Here is a 23,465-nt window from a genome sequence, read left to right on the forward strand (position 1 = left end):
GTGATCAGATTTTTAAATTAATATCTAATTAAGTCATCTTTTATTCTTTGACAACATTCTGTATTTTGACACATGAGAAAAATCCACTTAGTACTTCAACATCACAAAGATAATGTAATTTTATTATAGTATCTTCCAACATTGATATGAAATAGTGCTAAAAAACTTGTCCAGTGGTATTAAACACAATAGAATTTCTTAGTTGTACTATATAAGAGAGTAAGTCCATCAAAACACAAATTGTTTGAAATAACTGCTTCTTGAGAGATGTACTTTCTTTGTATTAACCAAGTAATACAGTTTTGAGAAAGTTATGTTTTATACCATAATCTAGGTCTCTTTAAAAAAAAATGATGCTTAAGAATCATGAGGATATTTCAAAGTGATTTTTGAAGGGCTAATATGTGGATATTTGTCACCATCCTACATTTGGGAAGACATGCATAGAGTTTAAGCCATTGACTTAAAGGTCAGATTTAAAGGAAATGAGTATAAGAGGAATTCCATTCTAGGTTATCCTGATTCTTCTTTGAGGATTTGTTTTAATTCCATCAGTTTTTCAGTAACAAAATCTCTTTTAAACTACAGTTATTCTTTCCCTCCCTTCTTTTGTTTCCTTTTTATGAATAACGAGGGAGAAAATATCCTAAGGGCAAATAATTCAAATCTGATTTACCCTCCTAGTATTCCCCTGAACTCATCATGTTTTTTTCATCTATCCATCCTATAAACCATGCTATATTCCTGTTCATTTTATACACTCATCTTTCAAATCTTAGCTTGAAAGTTACTCCTTTTAAAGTCTTCCTTGATATATTTATCTCACTATAAACGTAGGTGCAGGTACCCTATATCTTGTTGCACTCTATAGCATAGCAGTTAGCAACAGCATTATGATACATTATTAATCGATATATCTCTCTTCCTTGATAGACAAGGCAATTCCCAAAGATAAATTCTGTGTGTTTATCATCTTTTTATTCCAAGTGTCTGAGATACAGTGGGTGCTCTGTAAATTTTAATGAATGTACAAATGGAACAATAAATAAATGAACAAATATGAAAGTCATACAACTCACCATTGGCCCAGGTTTTCCAGGCATACCATGTGTACCTCGTTGTCCCTAATTAGGAGAAAAGGGGACAAGATAAAATTATATTTTCTACAGTATTTGCTCATAATTAATTCGTTTTATGAAAATTTCCATGTTAAAAACTGAAGAATAAATATTTAAAGTTAACCAACAACAACCTTAACTAGGTCAAAAGCAATTAAAATACATTTTTGTACAACAATAAGGTAGGAATAAACACATCTACCCTTATAACAATAACAAAGAACAATCATGACTTAAAAAATGAAACTGATTAAAATGATTCTTCTTACTTGAATGTATGACTTTCCATCAAATGAGCTCAAAGACAATGAAATTTTGTATACCTCAGTCTTTTTAATAAGCAGATTAACTCAGAGGAGTTAAGACCCTCCCACAAACTGCCCTCAGCTAAGGTAGCATTCCCAAAATTATGCCTCTTCCAAGGTCAATGAAGCAGTACAAAGGATTGGCCCTCATTCAAGACAAGTGTGAAAAGCCATCCCGGTCCCATAGTTCTCATGGAACAGAAGACTCATGGAGACTGGGGTCTTTGTTGTAATTATAGTACAGTTTATATTCTCCATGCAACAAAGCCTGTTTTTTATTCATTTCTTCACCAATGTAGTTTCTGAGAGCACTCCCCAATAAATTTCCTGCACACCAGTCTTTGCTTTGATGCTGTTTCCTGGGAAACCTGAACTGAGACCAATACCATTGGTACCAGAAGTAGTACAAAAAAGCAGACTCTAAAATGGAATTTTAAAGCTGGATTCCTCACTGACCAGCTGGTGATCAATGAAGTCTGATTCACTCTTGACATCTGGTGGTAATGCAGCAATAAATATTGCCTCCAATGGTAAACTAAGAGAGGGCACAAGTGTAAGAGAAAGGGCTATGGGTACAATAGCTCAGGCACTTGAAAAGGTTTAGAAGAAATAGCAATTATAAAGTTGATGGAATTGCATGAACTTGTTGAATGAATACACTGGAGAAAGACTTTGAAAGGCTAATCGAGATTAATCATCAATATAAGATTCCTTGGAAGCATTTTAAAATCTTGTGATCTTCTACAGTCTGAGGGAAGAAAATCCTGAAGGTTGGGCCCAGGGCTTGATAAAGGTTCAAGAGTTCTTGAGAAGGTTGAATTCTAAAACATGGAAAGGCTGTTATGCCATGGTCAGGGGCTTTGATTAGAAGGAATGTAATTTGACATTGGGATATCTTAAGAACTTTGAAATCTCAACCCTGAAGCCTATGGGCCTGTAGAAATTCTCACCATTCCCACCTTTAACAGCATATACTTCTCCCTTCCTTAAAGATGTTGCAGAAGCCTCTACTTTATCGGACAACATGTGCTATCACCACCACCACCACTTGCCCCTGCTCGTTGGCCACCAGACCAATAACTAGCATCAAGTCACAAAATAACTGAGTTGAGGAAAATCTTCTTCTGATAAAAGAGGGAAAATACACCCCAAAGGAGCTATGAGTCCTATACGTCATGTAGAGCCAGAATCCAAAAGAGAATGTGTGGGAGTAGGTCCTGAAGGTACTGGATCGTGAGGGAAAGGATATAAAGTGGAGAACTTTAATGATATGGAAATACTCTCCCATGATACACATTTAACACTCTCATAAATATCCTGAAAGATGGTATTAACATGAAAGATGGTTCTTGGAAACTCAGAAAGAGCAATGCCCCACACTAAGTGAGGTAGAAATGCCAGAACTGTCTTGGCAGACAGTAGAAGAAAGCACAGAGAAGTGAACATACTAGATTGGATATATTATGTAAGGATGGATACATCAACAGTTGACTATATTCTACAATATTTTCTATGTTTCCAGAGGACAGTCTATCTTCAAGGGGACAAGGATTGGCCTAGTGAGAAGGTCTCACTTCTCCCAAACCAGGGCCCTGACTTTGACACCATTGAGAAACTCTAAAGTGGTTTTCTTCTGTAAGCTAAGGGTAACATCAGGGGATGCTGTACACCTGAGTGAGATTCCTAATACTAATGGGGATGATAAATGTAAAAATAATAGAGGCAAGGTGGCAGTCCTTAATTGTCCAAATGAAAACAGGTAAAATATAATGAATTGCAAGGTTGAAATATTAGCTGCCTAACCTTCAGAGATCTATGAAGAGAATTAATAGAATATTCCCTTTTTCTAGCTAGGTTCAAGGTACACAGGCAGACAGTAAAAGTATTTCTCAATCTATGCATTTAAAATAAATCAAAGACAAGGGTGCCTGCATGGCGTAGTTGGTTGAGCTTCGGACTTCAACTCAGGTCATGATCTCACTGTTCGTGGGTTCGAGCCCCGCGTTGGACTCTGTGCTGACAGCTCAGTCTGGAGCCTGCTTCAGATTCTGTGTCTCCCTCTCTCCCTGGCCCTCCCCTACTCATGCACTGTCTCACTCTGTCTCTCAAAAATAAATAAATGTAAATTTTTTTAATAATAAAATAAATCAAAGACAGATGATAAAGAAACTCAGCTCTTGTAAGGGTACACTCAGTACTTACCTTTCAGGATTGTGATGGATATAAAATAAAGATAATGGAAGAATGCTTGGCATATAAAACCTGCTTGAAAAATGTAACCTATTATTATAATTTTACTACTATTCCCAATTTCATATTTTCCCATGGACTATATTCCATGTTGCTGTAGGTTTTTATAGTTTTCTTAACTTCAGCATTCAGATAAGTAAGCAACAAATATACTGTGGTTGTATAAGATGTTAATATTAACAAAAGGTAGGTGAAGCGTACACAGAAACTCTCCATAGTATCTTTGTAACTTTTCTGTAAACCTAAATTTATTTCAAAATAAAAAATAAAGATAAAAAAAATAAATTTAAATGTAGGCAACCAGTACCATAGTCTCATTTAAAAGACATGTTCAGTTCATTTGAGAGAGTTGAAATATACATACTTACAGGAGCACCCTGTGGCCCAAGTCTCCCTCTTTCTCCTGGCATTCCCCTTGGACCCTACAGATGAGAGAGGGGAAAAAAAAACCCACCTCTTAAAGCATCTTATTTGAATTCTAAGGTAGTTTGACTACATCACTCAACTCAATCGAGACTCAATATTATTAGCTACCAAACAATATGACCAAACAAGGAGCAACTTCAGGTTTGAAACTCTCTACCTGTGGGGATACATAACCTACCACCTCTTACCTAAACAGATTTCACTTTATATAGCTTTAATGGGCTAAGTCTATAATAATCCTGTTTAAACACTAAGAAACAAGAAACTTTTTCTATTCAAAGGGTGCAATTCTCTGAGCGTGCTGGTCTGCCAGCTGGTAATCAAGATTACTTCATCAGCTATCATATTTCCTCTATGTTTTTTTTATTTTGCATTTAAACATTCTCTTAATATAGTCTAAAAAGCAAAAAATGCTCAAAGTATTAAATTGATACATACCATAGGACCCATGGCACCCATTGGACCAGTAGGGCCAGCTTCACCCTAAAGCAAAAATGAGATTATAGTACAGTATAAGAAACCTACAATTGATATTCACATCACTTTTTCTACGTGTATGTCATTTTAAAAGTATATTTTCAAACTGGCTATTTGAAAGGCATACTTGAAATGACGGACCTCAAAATTCTGCTGTATTACTTTTTCTCAAAGAGCGATGGCAATTTAGTTTCTATGGAAATAAGTATAAAATAAATTGAGGATATAAACAAGATTGATGGAACCATCACATCCGCCCACATTAATTAGTATCAACAAAGTAATTATATGTTTATGTCTGATGATACTTAAGCTCAAGTAAAACTTTATATAAAGTTAAAATTGATTAATATTCCTTTAAGATCTATTATAGGAAGCTCAAAAATTAAAAATTTAAAGCCAACACACACACACACACACATACATATATGTATGTACATATATCTCACATTTATGTATATTTCACATGATGCTTCCCACTAAAAAGTCCTCTGTCCTTCTTCTATGGTCTCTCTCTCTCTCTCTCTCTCTCTCTCTCTCTCTCTCAACATAAACACATCTTGGGAAGAAACAACAATGGCTAGAAGGCCCTGGAATCGAAAGGGTACTTTAAAAATTGAACTAATCGGGGAGCCTGGGTGGCTCAGTCGGTTGAGCGTCCGACTTCAGCTCAGGTCACGATCTCGCGGTCCGTGAGTTCGAGCCCCGCGTTGGGTTCTGGGCTGATGGCTCGGAGCCTGGAGCCTGCTTCCGATTCTGTGTCTCCCTCTCTCTCTGCCCCTCCCCCATTCATGCTCTGTCTCTCTCTGTCTCAAAAATAAATAAACGTAAAAAAAAAAAATTAAAAATTGAGCTAATAAACTACCTAAACCTCTCAGATATTTTTGAAGGAGAAAAAAGAGTGAATTCGCAGTACCATCTTCATCCACCCGTCTACACCCATCCTACACTGGTATAAACCCAGTGCCATGGTGGCTACTCTCAGGGGCAAATTTATCCATGTCACGTATCCTGCTGAATCTGTTGCCACTCATCTATGAAAAATTATATTTATCTACTCAACTATCCCTTTTCTATACTCCTCGTTCCTCCAGAATTTAAGTTGGTTCTGAAAAAACTGGTAGGGACCTGACGCAACCCTGAAATGCAACTGTGGGATTAGATTAAGCTACTGTACAGTTACCTTGGAACCAGGTGCTCCAACTTCACCTTTAGGGCCTTCAAGACCTTTGTGTCCCTAAGAAGAAAAATATAAATTTGTGTTTTTCTGCTCTTTTTGGTTATTAGATGTGTAAAAGAAGAACCAAAAATAAGCTCACAGAAAGTGTCTTATAAAAACAGATACTTAAAGTCGTTACCCAAAATGTTTACAAATTCTCAACATTTTTTGAAAGCCTATTCAAAGAAAATTAAATTAAAGGTTTTTTGAAAGCCTATTCAAAGAAAACTAAAAAGGTTTCTCCCTTCAAATAACATTTTTAATTTATGATGTTCTCACCCTTTAAATTTTTGTGACTTCATAGAAATTTATTCTATAACTACAAATGAAAAACTTATGGTGGCTTTATAGAAGACAAGTAATTGTAGAGTTTATATACTTACAAGATATGGGTTATAACCGGGTTGATGTTCAAAATAATTAATAACTAGTAGAGCACCAAGCATTCTAATCAGAAACTCACTACTCAAAACAGAGACCAACCAGTATATACTTATTAAATATCAGCCATGCTTTGTGATAGATAGATGATAGAAAGATGATAGATGATAGAAGATAGATAGATAGATAGATAGATAGATAGATAGATAGATAGATCTATCTACCTGCAATTTTTGGAATTTTGAGATTTGCTTCATTTGAAGGTAAATATTAATGCTGTTACATTCACAAATATGCTAACTTAAATACCCAATCCTATTTATCTAAAACACACATTGCAAACATACAAATATCTATTCTCTCCATATGTCAGAGCGCATTCATTTCATGGTTTGGAAATGCAGAGAATAGACTCCCCTTAAAACTGCAAGTCAGGAGGTGTTTCTTTACAGTTAACTTTAACAAAATTCATACAAACTAGTAATTAACAATGATCTTCTTTACTTGTTAACTCACAAGGAAACACATTCAAAACTGCATTTTGTTAAAGTTTCTGTAGTAAAATGTAGAAAAACTGAACTATGCAAATATTGCAAAGTTAAAAATTCCTGAATTTTTTGTTCCTGGTACCACTACCACAATTTACTAGGCAATATACCTGATGTAATGAAAGGCAAAGACAAAGACAAAGCCACAACAGATAAAAGACCTCAGGAACATACATCAATTTAACACCACGTTGCATTAGTCAATAATTGCACTGTTTGCAAACTGTGGCTATGACAGACGTGAACAAAAAGGGTTTCCTGTTTAAGCTGAAATAACTTTTCTGACTATGGATCATCACTCCTCTCTGGCAGATTTTTACAGTTCCTCTCAGGTATTTGGGATGACTGCCTCAAAGTAACCTGCAGCTTTCCTGACAAAGAAAGAACTCTCCTGCTAAGAACTGTAGCTTTTCCTTCTGAATTATTTTAGCAGCTTGTACCACCATATCCACCACTTCCACCACCAGATCCATAACGATTACTGTAGGGACAAGCCCACGTTTCTTCCACCAAAACTGCCCCCTTCATGAGTCTATAATTTGATTGCTATTGTCCTCTATAATTTCCAAAATCATTATGGTTCCCACCACCACCATAGTTGCCTCCAACATTTCCTCCTTCATGGTAAGCATTATATCCTCCACCACCAAAGCCAAATCTGCCTCCTTGGTTTCCATATCCTGGTCCACCACCACCATAGCCTCCTCTACTATTGCAACCAGGACTACCCCCATAGTTGCCACCATCACCTCCAAATACACTTTATCCACCATCACCTCCTCCAAAACTACCTCTGCTGCCATTGTCTCCACCACCATAGCCTTCTCTTCCACCAAAGTTTCCACCATGGCCAAAGCTACCGCCACCTCTAAAGTGTCCTCCACGACCCATAGAGTTGCCAGATCCAACTCCATGACCTCTTTGTGATCTAGCAGACTGCATTTCTTGTTGAGAAACGGCCTTTTCCACTTCACAATTATGCCCATTAGTAGTATGGTATTTCTGAACAACAATTTTATCAACCTTATCATGATCATCAAAAGTTACAAAAGCAGGGGCGCACTGAGTGGCTCAGTCGCCTAAGTGTCCAACTCTTGATATTGGTTCAGGCAGGTTGTGATCTCACAGTTCTGTGCTGATAGTGCAGAGCCTGCTTGGGATTCTCTCTCTCCCTCTCTCTCTCTCTGCCCCTCTCCTGCTTGTGCACATGCGTGCACTCTTTCTCTCTCAAAATAAATATTTTTTATAAAAGTTATAAAGGCAACCCTCTCTTTTTTCCACTCTGCCTGTCCTCCATAACTTTTATGGTTTCAATCTTGCCATACTTTTCAAAGAAGTTTCTCAGGTTATACTCTTGTATATCTTCTGTCATACCACCAGTGAACACTTTCTTCATCGTTAGATGGACAGAATCCTCTCTAGAAATATCTCTCTTTGGTTCCCCTTCACACCCATCAACCTTTTGTTGTCAAGCACACATTGCTGTTGCCTCCTCCTAACACAAGAGCAATTCACAAAACCCAAACCCCTGGGGTCTCTCATCACCACGAAATCTGTGAGTGTGCCATGTCTCAAAATGCCCTCTGAAGCCATCATCTGTAGTTTCAAAGCTCAGACCACCAATAAACAGTTTTCTCAACTGCTCTAGTTCTTTGGATCTTCCTCCTCCCCCTGCTGGTGGCAGCCACTGCTGAAGTCAAGCTGGGGGCTACTGGGCAGCAGTTTTACCTCCATTTTGAGTGAAATGTAATTTCCATATATGTAGATAATATATAATAATGACATATTAATTATCTTGAGTTATAAAGACAGAAGCATTCCATGCCTTCCACATCGGGGTTGACTGGGTCCATCCTATGTTTTAGAGCACTTTCTAGTATCATGTCACTTATTTCATTATGGAGCAGTTATTTTTTCTTAACTGTAAACCTTATTAGCCTGAAGCTGACAACCATGGGATTTTTCTCATTCACCACTATGTCTTCTTTTGTAGCACAGTAGCCAGCATGGGGGTAAGAACACAAAATATATTTGTTATAGAATCAGATAAAATTCAAAGGAAATAGAAAAAAGCATTGTGAAGTTGGTGACCAGAGATGAATACTGACACTACAGCCAGTTAAAGACAACCGACAAATAGAATTGTAAAGATGTTAAAGGTAATGCCCCACCCACCCCCCCGGACCCTACTGGTATAAGCCATGGTATCTGCAAGGATTATAAAGGATTGAACTTACTCGGTGACCCTTCAGGCCTGGAAGACCAGGAGCCCCAGGAAATCCTCGAGCTCCCTATGGGAAAAAATAGAGAAGGCATTTGAGAGTCATTAATAAGAACAGGAAACTGCTTAATACACTTTTTGTTCAAACTGAATATCTAATACATAGTTTTCCACTAACATACCAAAGAAGAGAAAGGGGCAGTGTACTTTTAATCTGTCGAAATACACCTAGATGATCAAAAATTAGCAAAGCAAACTCACTGTTAGGTATGGAAACATGACTTACACAAAGACATGGAATAATGCCAGGTATTGATTTGATGACATTTCCAAATTTTGAAATTATATCACTGCATTATAATTAGTAGCAAAAAAAAAAAAACAAACCCACAACATAGAAAAAACAAAGAAAAAACAAGAAAATAAGCCTGAATCAACATGTTCAATGTCTGAATCAACTAAGTCACTGTATATGGAAAAAAACCAGAAAAGTAACTTAAGGAAAACTATGCTTTCTCTATATTGTGCTTTACTTGTGGCAGAAGAATCAATACACTTGTACACACCAATGTGTTTTATTTTCTCTGAACTACTAAATATTGGCAGCAGAATATGATTGGGGAGATTGCATTAAAATGTGATCAGAAATTGATTTCAAGTAAAATGTTCAGAAGCTTTATGGATTTGTGATTGTTTAAAAGATTAATTGAAGAAATGAAATATCCAACAGAAGGGATGGTCAAGAATACGGAGAGAACAAGTTGGTTCCTTGACTCAATAACTCCTTAATTGATGCTAATTTTGTGCATCCTCCACCTAAGCATAGTGAATAAAAAACAATAGAAATCAAACAGAAAATTAAATCCAAATGGTATGACTACTTTGAAATGATGCTTCAAACTTTTTCCTCATCCCCTCTTAAAATAGATAAGGACCCGGTGACTTAATTATTCAGTTATTCTCATTGCCTACATTAATTTGGTTTTGAACTGAATGCTATTACCCTTGGTACCAGTCGATTGAGTACACTGATAGCATAGGTTGCTGTATCAATTATTAACAATTATTACTATTAATCTGCATATGCCTGGCACTAAGCCTTATGTGAGTGGGCATATCCCTGGCACTAAGCCTTATGTGAGTGGGCATTCAAGGAATAATCATTGTATAAACAACTGAAGAAATGGTTTAACATTTCTCTTAACACTCAAGCACTTTTCCTAAGCCTTCCTAAGGAACTTCTCTTATTCGAACACAATCTTACACAGATGGAAAAGTCTTCTGTTTTGTACATCATTGCCTTCATTCACTGTTTCCTAAATGAGTGAATACTCCTTAAATGAAATTCATATGATAAAAGCAAAGCAATCATTCCTCTGTGACCTCTTGTAGGGAAAATGTCTCAGTAGTGCTTTAAGGAAGGATTATAACAGTCAGGGCACATCAAACCACGTTCTCTGGACAAATAAAGTTCCACTAATTCTTCTGTTTACACAGCCCTGCTTAGGAATTCCTCACTTCAAGAACTTCCTTTAAGTTTTTCCACTGGAATGCTCCCCTTTACGTAGATTTGCTCCCCCTCTTTCCTGAGCAGAAAACACAGTACACTGAGCCTATAGGAGAATTACTGAACTATGTTATTTCAAGTAATTAGTTAACTTTGAGTTTTTGTGGTCTGCAAGGAAATTCTCAAGTGATTACATATCTCTAATGCAACAAGAAAATGAACCAGATGTACCAGTACTCATAAAATTTTCTCTTTCTGCTGACCCAAGACTGTCATCACACCCCAATCACATGTCATTGCACAGCGCTCGCAGAGTGCATCTGTGACATGCTGGCAGGGCCTGCTTCCTCCCCATGGAGGGCCCACACTGAGAGGATGTGCAAGAGTGCAGCAGGGTGGGAGTTCAAGCCTGGACCGGCTGACGTGGACATCTGTGCTAATGACTAAACCTCATGCCTTCGTCTGCACTGACTCCCCAGGCTGATGGGGGAGGAAAGGAAAGAGAGAGAGCAGGGAGCTGGGAAATTGGTTTTATATTTGAAACTAATCCTTACAGCCCTGTAAATTCCCTTAAAAGATGAGCACTCATTTATTTAAAAAAAATCCAAGCATTGAACCTCAATACGTTTCAGGAAGTAAATGGAGACTAATTCAGCACTATTGGTTGTATTGATTGCAAGAAACATTAGAAAATCATAGGAAATGTAGGGAGTAGAAGGTTAAATCCATTTAGAGGATGCCAGACAAGAAGAAACTTTAAGAGCAAGAATGTTAAGAGGGTTTCGCTTGCTGATCTCTAATTTTCCCCATTGGCTGCGTAGCATATCCTAGCAGAGGGCCTATAAAAGTAACATGAGTGAGGACAGAAAAGTGGGCTTAGGATATGGCCAAGGGGCTCAGATCCTGAATTCTGGTGGAGTGCGTCACCAGGGACGTGTCTCCGTAGTAAACCAAGGGGGGAAAAACAGCTCTGTTAGGAGTGCTGGCCATCAGTATATCTTGTCATAAGATTTTAGGGTCCAGAACACCAATTAAGGATTTTAGCCAACATTAGGGTTTGGAGAGCAGCCAAAGAGGCATAATTTATTGCCCCTATCATATATAAAAAACAAATCAATAAATTTTCAAGCTGTTCTTTTTGATATGTGAACAGCAAAAAATAAAATATTAAAAAGATAAATGGGATTAGGATGTTGGGAAATGTAAAGGCTGGTGACTTTGCAAATTTGACAGTAAGTTTGGAGAGTATCCGTATTAGGTTATAAAATGATTATCTGATGCCAATTGTTCATATGGGGCCAATGCAAAATAGGAAATTGGAATTAGCTATCACTCTGGCAAAATGTACTGCTTCACGATGACAGAAGGGAACATATGCTGGTGAGAGCAACTAGTCCACATGCATAGAATGAAGCACAAGGTAATTTTAATGTTCTTTGCCTTTCAAAGTTGGCCTTCATGGCATTGTACTGACAATTATAAACTTACTGGAGATCCTGCAAATCCCACTTCACCAGGGTTTCCATTTCTACCAGGTTCACCCTTTAAGGTAAAAAAAAAAAAAGGCAAGGTGAGGGAGAAACAAAGAGGATTCAAATGTTCCCTTCTAAGACTAGATGACGAATCAATTGCAGACAAAAGACTTTTTAAGAAAGCTCATGCCCAAAGCTCTAAACAGTATAAAAGTACTGGCTCTACTCCTGATGGCAATCCATTAGAGCAAGTCAGTTTGTGAAGCTCTCATTAATTTATCCAGAAGAAGAAATTAATATAAATTATACTAGTCTGACCTAGCTTACCATTTCATAAACGTCAAAATTTACACACATGTACACACAGAGGCATATGCTATGAAATTCTATATCCTCATGTGGCACTGAATTAAAAGTTTTTAAGAGTACTACTTGTCATTTCTTGTGATAAACTAAGAACTACTAGACATATTTTCCTTATGACCAAATTCAATGTAATCTCCTTAAATAAATCTCACGACACACAAGGAGAAAGTATTTACTTGGTGTAGTATCACAGAGAAATTAATGATTTAACCATGGCTTTATCCTCAGCTTTGGTACAACTAACAAAAAAAATCCAGAGAAGCAAATCTGTTTTTGCACCCTGTTTTTAGATCACATGTTATTACTGTTAAAATCTGAAGTTGAGTCTCAACTTTAAAAATGAGGAAATGGCTTTTTCAGCATTGGAGAACAATATTGGCACTATACTATCAGCACGTTAAAAAACTCCGTTCAATGAAGACCTCGTGATGATGGTTAGCCATCAGAGCAATGTATTTTTCTTTAAATTCATTTCAAAGGTTCCACCAGCAAAAGTCGTGGCTATCATGACAGCAATTCTAGTATCTTACAGAGAAATTATAATGGACAAAAAAAACCTGGGGAATACAAGGAAAAAGAGAATACCATCAAGATTAAGAATACTTTTAGATTTTGTAAAACCACACTCTGAGTTCTCCAGTTTTGTGTGCATTTAATGGAAGCTAAAAGTGGAGAAAATAAATTGGGAATTAATGAATAATATTCATGTAGCTCCTTCTTAATTTCTGCAAAATTTCAAAGCAAAATGAAGGATGGCAGCTTACATCTTCACCAGGTTTTCCAGGAGGGCCCTCTGGTCCACGCGCACCTATTGGGCCCTAATAACAAAATAAAACAAAAGGAAAAAAAGAAAATTTACTTATATTTACCTATACCTACCAATGAGATAATCTAAAATATTGTTGAGACAAATGAAAAATATCACAGAAAATAGCTTTATTAATATTCTGAATTTTATGTTGCATGCCTCGATTAGGTACTCAAAGGAAAGAATTTTAATTTTATGAATGCAAATATCTCAGCATGGTCTGCTAACCATATTCAAAGCCTCTGAACTTAAATACTCTACTACAGGGGCATCTGGGTGGCTCAGTTGGTTAAGCATCCACTTCAGTTTGGGTCGTGATCTAGACATCTGTGAGTTCAAGCCCACGTCAGGCTCTGTGCTGACAGCTCAGAGCCTGGAGCCTGCTTCAGATTTTGTGTCTCCCTCTCTCTCTGCCCCTCCCCCACTCACACTCACATTCTCTCTGTCTCTCAAAAAATACATAAATATTAACAAAATTCGAATACCCTGCTATAAGAAACATATGTCTTAAGCACTGTCCATAATACAGGCCTCCTGAACTGGACTGTAATTTCTTGCTACTTTAGGAAAGAGCTGGTAAAATAAATAATTCACAACATTATTATAATGCTGGGCCCATATTTAACTGGGTCTACATGCTTACTTGACATTTACCATTGGTCCAGGTTCACCAGGTTCGCCAGGAGGTCCTGTAGGGCCAACACCACCCTAAAATTGAGAACAAATTATGTAAATAAATATAATTATATGTTTATTATATATACAAACCAAAGGAAAACAGAATAAATTAAATTGTTGGCTCTACCACTTTCCAACTTTGTGTGAGTCACTTAATCTCTCTATACCTCAATTTCCTAATCTTTGAAGTGAGAATAATCAAGCTACCTACTTCATTAGGCTATTGTAACTCTCTTAATAACAAATGCATGTTAAGAACCTAGAATAATGCTGGCACAGAGTGTTCCATCGATGGGATAGCTATCATCATGATCATGATTGTCATCTTCTTCATCATCACCAACAACTACATTTTCTATTCACCAATGGCAGTAATATAAAATGGCGTGAGGTAAAACTCCACACACATGATAATGACAATATGGTAAGAGCTAAGAATTCTTTCTTTCCCTTTCTCTTGAAAACTTATTTCCTACTGCTGGTTAAATCACCACAAAAATTAAAAGAGCACTACGTTACTATTTTATTGGTATTTGATATGCTATAGAAACAAAGTATAGTATTATATTCTTCTTAAAGATTCCATGGATTGATTACCTTGACTGTGATTTCTAACACCACATGGTGGTAGCTTCTGTGATCTGATTTCACAGCCTCAGAGTTAGCACATAACCAATTATGAGAATTTTCATTATGATGTGAGATAATGATCTGTTATTTCAGAAGCGAAGGTACAAAAATTCTTTTCATTGGAGGCCAGTCACATAAAGAATCCAGATGATGGAACTTCAGTCCCATGAAGAAACTTGAAAAACATATTGCATATATTTCTGAGCAGAAGTTAATTAAATACAGCCTGTTCAAAGTGAGCATTACAATATGAAATTGAAAGGCTGGCCAAAAAACACTCATGTCACAGAGACCTTATTTGTATTTGTTTCTTTTTTGCTATAGTATGTAGTTTAATCATAAAAAGACTTACTTGCTGCCCTTGTAGGCCTTGAGGTCCCCTTGGGCCAACAGGACCCTTAAAAACAAATGAGAAGAAGAGTTGGATAGTGTTCATGACAATTAGGCCAAACGTTTCAAAAATGTTGAATCAGGCTTAGAATCTGGAAAAGTGAAGCTCTGACAGCAGAAGATGATGACATTCTCCATTTGTACTCATCTGGAATGCAGCTAAATTCAAGAAGATTAAAGTCTGGACAACATTTGGGATGATTTTATACATACTTTCAGTCTCATAAAGGGAAAAAAGGATATGCCTGTATACACCCAATGTCTTTGGAACAAGAGCATTTGCATGCATGAGGGTGGTTCTGTTAAGCCAGAACAGCCAACAAAAGAAAAATCTTGGCAGGCATTATCAAACTGTCTATATCAAACTGTTCTTCAGCTTCATGGCAGAAAACTCATAATTTAAGTGAGCACATCAAATTAAAGACTTATGAAGCCATCAACAATATTGACTAGTTTATATTAAGTGTTAATTTACAATTATCTATGGCACTGAGATTTCTGGATTCTTTCTGTCTTTCATAACATACATTTAAAGGATCCACACAGGCTTTCCCCTATTAAACATGAAATAATTATACCAAGGCATGACAAAGGGAAGAAAAGGAAAATGCAATTTGAAACATTTTATTAATAATATATCTACCTAATTTTACCTAATTTTGCAAATGTCAGGGAAAGTGAAATCAAATCAAAACCATTTGTTCTTATGGCAAAAAAATTAAACTTTTATTGTGAATTGATCAGATTTTTAGCTAGTAAGAAAGTAAAAGCCCCATTAAAAAAAATAAACATAGGGGTGCCTGGATGCCTCAGTCGGTTAAGCCGACTTTTACTCAGGTAGGGATCTTGTGGTTCCTGAGTTCAAACCCAACATTGGGCTCTCTGCTGTCAACGCAGAGCCAGATTTGTATCCTCTGTCCCCTTCTCTCTCTGCCCCTCCCCTGCCCTCTCTCTCTCTCTCAAAAATAAATAAATATTTAAAAAAAATTAAAAAAAAAGATTCTCCCATAAAATAATAAAACAACAACAACAAAAAAGATTCTCCCTCTCACTCTGGCCTCCCCTGCTCATACTCTCTCAAAATAAATAAACATTTAAATAAATAAACAAACAAACAAACAAATAAATAAATAAACATATATGCAATTGAACTTCTAATGGATGAAAACTCATATATTTCAGAAAAATATCCCAAGATAATCATTGTATGAGCCCATACTGCTAGTGACTTAAAAAGTATACAAACAATATTTAAGTCACTCATAATGCTGGCCTTAAGGATGGGTAAAGGCTGTGGTTCTGTGGTCTAATTTTATACTTGCTATTGCCTTGAAACTCCATTAATCTGGGATGCTTTTGAATTATGTTATGAACAAGAAAAGCATGGGATTGTTGGTTTGATAAGTATTAATTCATTCAGTGAGCTTGTATTCTCCGAATACCCAGGTTAAAGTACTTGCCCAGAGAAAATGGGACTCTTTTTGGCAGTTGAAGAAATTCAAAAGAGGATCGGAACGGTTAGCAGGTCCAGTCAGGAAACTTCAGAGTTGTTGGCATAGGCATCCAGAGGATATTACGTAGGAAATAATGAAAATTAAAATGGCAAAATTTCCCATGTCAAAATTTTGCCAGATCACTTTTTCTAACACCATTAAAAGTACAGTTTTTGTTGTAGTAGGTTATATGTTTAAATTTTTTATTTTCTTCCAATTTTAAATAAAATATATAGGCAGCCCTTTATTAAAGTCAACAAATACTTCGCACAGTTATAAATGGAACACCCACTAGGCTTTTTTAATTGGTGCATGGCAGGATTTGATACATAAATTGAATGAATTAATGGGTGGATTTATTTAAGAAGACACATATTCCTTCTTGGGGTGCCTGGGTGGCTTAGTCAATTAAGCATCCCACTTGATTTCAGCTAAGGTCATGATCTCATGTTCGTGAGATCGAGCCCCACAGTTGGCCTCCAGGCGAACAGCATAGAGCCTTCCTGGGATTTTCTGTTTCTACCTCTCTCTCTCTGCTCTTTCACCACCAGCCCCCACCCCTGCCCCAATCTCAAAATAAACTTACAAAAAAATAAGACACATATTACTTCTTAATTAGCAAATTCAAACCTTGCTTTACAAAATGTTATTTTCCACAAGAACCTTGATTATCAGTAAAATTTTCACTTACCACAGATCCAGGCATCAGTCCTACTTGACTCCCAAGTCCAGATTTTTCATCCAATCCAGCCATCTGAGCTGAAAATGGCTATAAATGCAATATCTTCATGTTATTTCCAAAGTAAGAGACATATATCAACAAACTTAAATTCAGAAATGCACATTCTCTGGGATTCTTATAGAATGGCTCTGTTGAGAATCATTTGATATTTTAGACTTTAAAGCACAGAAAAAGATTCAAATTCTTTTTCATTGTATGTGTTTGATTGAACAATCTTCCTTAGAATATTCATGACTATGTTGCTTCAGAATAACGACTTCAATGGGCCAAATGTCTCATACTTGGTAAAAGCATGTATCATTCTTCCAGTCTCATCGATTTCAGCTTTAAATCTCTTTATCTGATTTTCTCCCATGCCAAAAATCTGAACAGAGCCTAAGAGATGCTTTTAAACATTTTCCCTAAAGATTCCAGTTTCAATTTGAGACTATTTTACTTAGATGGTATTCTTGTTTCTTTGTTCATGACCAGTAAACTTTACACTGTATTTATATAAGTTGATAAAGATTTTACAATCCTTCTAATCTTTGACTATTCTAAGAATTGGCAACAGTTTTACCTATTTTCTTTCACATCACAGAAACTCTGGTAACCCAACTGACCAAAATTGTCCACATATATTCCGGGAGTTCTTTCCAGATTTTGGGGGGTAAATGTGTATATTATTAAAAAAATTAATTGGCAATTACTTCTACAATCAGTTGAGAAATAAATGTATAAATTGTTATAAAACAAAAATCATATTTCAGGGCTCCATATGTTCCTTTGTTTTGCTATGCAATCTACTCATAAATCACCTATGTCTGCCACTAAGAATTCAAAGAAGCAGGTATAGAAAGATATTTTGCTTTATTTTATTTCTCGCAGGAAACTAAAATTTGGGAAGTAATCAGATAACATTTTTAGTGTCAACTAGGTAGCCCTTTCTATATACATCATAATGGATCTGTCATCCTCCCTTCTTGTGGAGGAAATGACACAGATTTTGTGACCATTCTGAGCCTAAGAACAGCAGAAGATTAGAGATGTTTCCCTTTTCAATTCATATTGGGAACAATATTAGCAGTCCTTTAGAATCAGCAGAAAGAACCAAACCAGTTCCAGAACTGACACTGAGAAATAAGTCACTCAAAGCGGTACTTTACAAAATGCTCTTGTGAATTTTCTGACAATTCTCTGTGGGTTTCCGAGTTCACTGCATTCCCTTAGCTGCTGTTGCAGTCAAGGGCCAACTTCTGAACTAAGACAACTTAAACTCTTAATAATGTATCAAAATTTTGGGTGAGGATGGGCAAAATAGGTGAAGGGGATTAGGAGGTACAAACTTCTAGTTATAAAATAAATAAGTTACTGGAATGAAAAGTACAGCATAGGGGATTCAACGAATAATATTGCAATAATATTGTATGGTGGCAGATAATAACTATACTTATCATGGTGAGCACTGAGTAATGTATAGAATTGTTGAATCAATAGGTTGCACACCTGAAACTAATATAACATTGTATGTCAACTATACTTCAAAAATTAAAAAAAAATTAAAAACTAATATATAATCTAAATATAACAGTCAACAATATATAGAACTTACCCTGCTCATGCCATCAGGTCCTGGGTGGGATGGATGTCCAGGAGGCCCAGGGGCACCAGGTTGACCAGGAACACCCGGTTCTCCATCAATCCCCTGAGGACCACGAGGACCCTGGAAAAACAAGCCCATGCTCATTAGAACCCATTGCCAAATATGTACTTAAGTAGAAATCTAAAAGACAGACTTCTTGATGGAGAGGAAGTGTTCATTATGTTTAAAATGAATAGCCATACTGTATGATTCCAACTCTATGACATTCCTGGAAAAGGCAAAATTAGGGAAACAGTGAAAAAGATCAGTGGTTCCCAGGGGTTGGGGTGGGAATGGGGAGATCAAAAGGCAAACCACAGGAGAATTTTAGGACAGTGAAAACACTATGAATGGTACTGTGATGATGATGTATGTATCAGTATACACTTGTCCAAACCCACAGAGTGTACACCACGAAGAGGAACTCTAATGTAAACTATGGACTCTGATGGGAGATGTCGATAATGGGGAAGGCTATGCATGTACGGGGACAGAGCATATATGAGAGCTCTTTGTGCCTGCTTTGATTTTTGATGTGAACCTCAAACTTCTCCAAGAAAAATAAAATCTTAAAAAAAATAGATTGCAATCCAGCCAACTACAGCACTTTCATCAGCTCTGCTGACACTGCTGACTTCAGCACGGATCACAGCCTCTGCTTAGGGGCATGGTATATTTTGGGTAAGAATTTTAGTCTTGATGTGTTAAATCCCCAGTAATGAGCTGTCTTGGAATAATTATAAAATTTTATTGAGTTCACCAGTATTCTAGAATAAGCTTCCTTATTTGGTTGGTTTTGTGGTATTTAACCAATAAGTTCTAAATTCACATGTCTGTCTTAGATTATGGTTAACTATATATGTGCTTGCTTAACCTCCTCCTACTGAAAATATATACATATATATATATATATACACATATATACATATGTATGTATGTGTATATGTGTGTGTATATATATATACATACATATGTGTGTGTACATATATATAGAAGCTCCTTGACTGGTATTTGTGGCTTTTTTAATCTTTCTAATATTTTGATGTTTTGTATAGTTCTTGGCACATAGTAGACCCTCGATATATGCTTATTACATCTTCACATTTCAATCCTCTTTATTCTACTACTTAAGTTCTGGCATGCTTTGTTTTTCTTACCACCCCTAAAGGTGGATCAGACCAATGAGAAACAGAGGAAAAGGCACAGTGATCCAGCCAAGTCTAGTTCTCAGAGAAGTGAGCAATGATTTCTAGCTGCCAAATTCCACCCTCCTCCCAACCCACATTCTGAAGGCAGCTTGGTGAACAGCCACGTCCTCAGTTCTGGAAATGTTCTGTCTTCCAACCTCATCATTCCCACAAGTCTTGTGAAGTACTTTCTGTCTGTTTAACCCTGAAGAGTCTTAACAGTCTTCAAAAAGAAAGAAAGGGCCAAAGAACTCAAAGTCAATATGATTTTTATAGTTAGAAGCAGGGATCAAGAAAAACATGATAAGTGAATTGGAGTTTAAAAAAAGAAGCTTCTCCTCTGTAAACATGAGAACACCTCCTGGCTTACAAAAGTAATTCAAATATGAGCTGATACAGCTGAAGGAGGACATATAAAACAAGATGAGGTGGGAAAGGGGGCAGCTGGCATATGATGGCTTTGGGGAGGGTGGCATAATTTAATTAATATATTCAAATATTTGTATAGATTCATATAGATATATGTATTGCTTAGAAGAGTAGAAGATAAGCAAACGCATCTATTCAAATAGAAGTAGATAGTCTGAAAAACACTTTGAAAACTGATTTCTCAGGAAATTATTCTCATCCTTTATCAAGTCAAATGCTTTCTGACTCTTAAACCACTGTAGAGTCACTTAACTCTTTTCATTAGACATAAGAGGCTGATGTAAATTGCTGTCTAGGATTCCTGATCATACACATGAGAGCAACATGAGCTGGAAATTCATACTGTCAATGGTGGCACAAAGTTAGTAGTATGATCTACTCAGAGCCTTGTGTGGAAAACTTTTAATGTGTTTCTGAAATATGAAATTGCTAACTGATAACTAGGTATCATTGTATACAAAAAATGAACTAAAACATGTCTCCTCCCAAAAAGATTTCTAAAGACAAAACCAAAAACTGCATTTAGTTTCAATGAGAATAGAGAGAGGTTTGGGTGGTATTGATCCTCAAAAATCATATGCTTTCTCCATCCCTCTGTGATTAATTAATCTGTGATTACTGCATGGCCACCACCCTCCACCGTGATTAATTAATGTGAAACATTAATAATCATGTTTCAAAGTCTTGTTCTGAAGACAGCCCACTTTTCTATTGACTTCATGATGCATTCAGTGTCTCCAAAGAATCTCCTCTAAATAGCCTACATGAGTTACACTTCTACAAATTGAGATTAAAATTAATAAAAATTTTTTAAGTTATCCAAAATTAAGTGAACATAATTATAAGTGAAAGTAAGAAAAAATATAATACATGAGCAGTTTTACTGATAAACATTGAAAACAAAAATATAATTTGGGAACACATTAAAATATATACTTTCATATTTCCAAGTGAGATGAATTACATACATTTTATATTAAGGTAAATATTCTATTTATCATCATTCTCTCCCATTCCTGAAGATACTCTAGTACTAATTTCAGGCAGCCATTTACAATACAAAGTACTTATAGATTACCACTAGGTGGCGACCTTTAAACATTCACAAATAGAAAGGACTAACTACCTCAGTCCTCAGGAACTTTATTCACTATACACACACACACACACACACACACACACACACATTATGAAATGTTAGAGTTGGTAAAATATAGCATATTTCCCATTTTACATATGTAGAAACAGATCTACAGAGGTTGAGTGTCACATGCAATTAGAACTCAGCACACCCTATCCATCTCCTGACAGATGGCTAGTTTGTCACTATGAAGTTACTAGCATTCAGATCTACAGAGGTTGAGTGTCACATGCAATTAGAACTCAGCACACCCTATCCACCTCCTGACAGATGGCTAGTTTGTCACTATGAAGTTACTAGCATTACTTAGTTAAAACTAAGGACATATGATAAGAGACAGTCCTGGGGGTCACTGACGAGTCATGAAGACTTCCGGAGAGTATTTATATCACAGTAGTTCTCAATCCTGAGCACTTTTGCTCCCCTCCCCTGGAGACACTTGGTCACATCAAGAGACATTTTTGTTGTCGCAATTGTATGTGGGAGGAGGACAGGTGTTGCTACTTGGCATCTAGTGGGTAGAAATCAGGAATGCTGCCAACCATCCTACAATGCATAGCTATTATGTGGCCCCAAATACCAATAGTGTTGAGGCTGAGAAACCATGCATTACATAGTGAGCATTCTGTAGTGTCTGATGGTAACGGAAGCAGGAGGAGAAAACGGTATTTATGATTGCAGTACCACCCTACGTTGTGCAAGCCACAGCTTTAGTCTAGTTAAGCAGCTCCTGCAAGTCTTGGGACCTGAGGCAAAATGCTCTACCAATGGATATTTTGTGACATCATGCCAGTATCTTGCAATTGGCCATAGTGGAAGTATTTACACCAGGGAAATCAGCAAAAGTATAGGCACATTTTTTTAATGAGACAGTTGTTAAAAACTATCATCCCACTGCTTGCTAGGATTAACAGAGGAACAGACTGCCTATTTGGGCAACTGCCAGGATTGTTTTTGCTTAATTCCAAATAAATAACTACTCCTCACTCTTTTAAACACACACACACACACACACACACACACACGCACACACACACCCCTAATTCCCATTGATTATCTCAGGGCTAACCAAGATAGGAAGGGCAGCATATCACACACTAAGTCAAGAAAAGAAGACAGGGTAACAGCAGACTCACTGAATCCTAACAAGGAATTCTGAAAACGCAATCACTATTTCTATAGTAACTTCCACCTAGACTTAGGACTAAGTGTTATCAATTATCCTGGGCACAAGTATATTTATGCACAATGTTACTGCATGGCTACCACCCTCCACCTAATTGAAATTATCTTCTACCTGTTTATGTCATTCTAGACCCTTGGACAGGCATCTAGAGAGCTACTAACAGTATTCAGGTCACCAATACTCGTGAAGCAGCTCAGTAGAACAGCAGTGAAGAATGAATACCAGCATAAGATAATCAGAATATAGCATTACTGCACACATATAGGACTATGCCCCATTTCCCTGGGGTACTGTCATTTACCTGCATGCCTGCCAATACCATCCATTACTCCAGCCCCAATTTTGTAGTACTGTCATCATGCAATACTTGGTCAAACGTATTCAAAGATGAATCAAGAGGCAAGAGTTCCAAGCAACATGATCTAAAATACATTTTTCTTTATTTACATATTCAAGGTTGTCTGTTGCTCTCCTGCTCATCTATTTCTCCCATATAAATATGTATAAATACATATTTGGAAAGCTAAAAACCTAGAGAGTTAAATTTAGTAGACATTAGACAGAAAATTAAACAGCACAAGTTTTTCTGATTAAAACATAAGATAATGATAGCAATACAAAAATTAAGCGAGTTATTTAATACAGAAAGACATTAGTTTCTGAGGATAAGATATAAAAAGAAACAGAATCGCTATCCTAGGACTTGCTAATAAGAAAAAACATCTGACATGTGTTATATAATATCTTCATGTTTTATCTCCAGGGTATCAAGTTGATCATTTAAATTTAAAGGTGTTCCCTTTGTTCTGGTAATGGATTTGTTGATTTTTAAAATGACTCCTTTGATAGTTCTGCAGCAGCTGCACAGTG

The 23,465-nt window shown here is 36.6% G+C and overlaps 1 protein-coding gene and 1 pseudogene across 10 annotated transcripts in view; both read right to left on the reverse strand.

Moving 5' to 3' along the window:
• COL5A2 (collagen type V alpha 2 chain) overlaps window positions 1-23,465 on the reverse strand; it is a 381,687-nt gene that overhangs the window by 41,134 nt on the left and 317,088 nt on the right. For all 10 annotated transcript variants that reach the window (XM_042994889.1, XM_042994886.1, XM_042994887.1 and 7 more), the window contains 11 exons: window positions 18,623-18,733; window positions 16,981-17,058; window positions 14,759-14,803; window positions 13,753-13,806; window positions 13,055-13,108; window positions 11,941-11,994; window positions 8,962-9,015; window positions 5,760-5,813; window positions 4,538-4,582; window positions 4,042-4,095; window positions 1,080-1,124 (listed from right to left, as the gene is read on the reverse strand). In XM_042994889.1, coding sequence (XP_042850823.1) covers window positions 1,080-1,124; window positions 4,042-4,095; window positions 4,538-4,582; window positions 5,760-5,813; window positions 8,962-9,015; window positions 11,941-11,994; window positions 13,055-13,108; window positions 13,753-13,806; window positions 14,759-14,803; window positions 16,981-17,058; window positions 18,623-18,733 — 648 coding nt within the window. The remainder of the gene's footprint in view (window positions 1-1,079; window positions 1,125-4,041; window positions 4,096-4,537; window positions 4,583-5,759; window positions 5,814-8,961; window positions 9,016-11,940; window positions 11,995-13,054; window positions 13,109-13,752; window positions 13,807-14,758; window positions 14,804-16,980; window positions 17,059-18,622; window positions 18,734-23,465) is intronic.
• LOC102966214 lies at window positions 7,151-8,395 on the reverse strand (annotated as a pseudogene).

Source organism: Panthera tigris, chromosome C1, assembly GCF_018350195.1.
Source record: "Panthera tigris isolate Pti1 chromosome C1, P.tigris_Pti1_mat1.1, whole genome shotgun sequence".
NCBI lineage: Eukaryota > Metazoa > Chordata > Mammalia > Carnivora > Felidae > Panthera > Panthera tigris.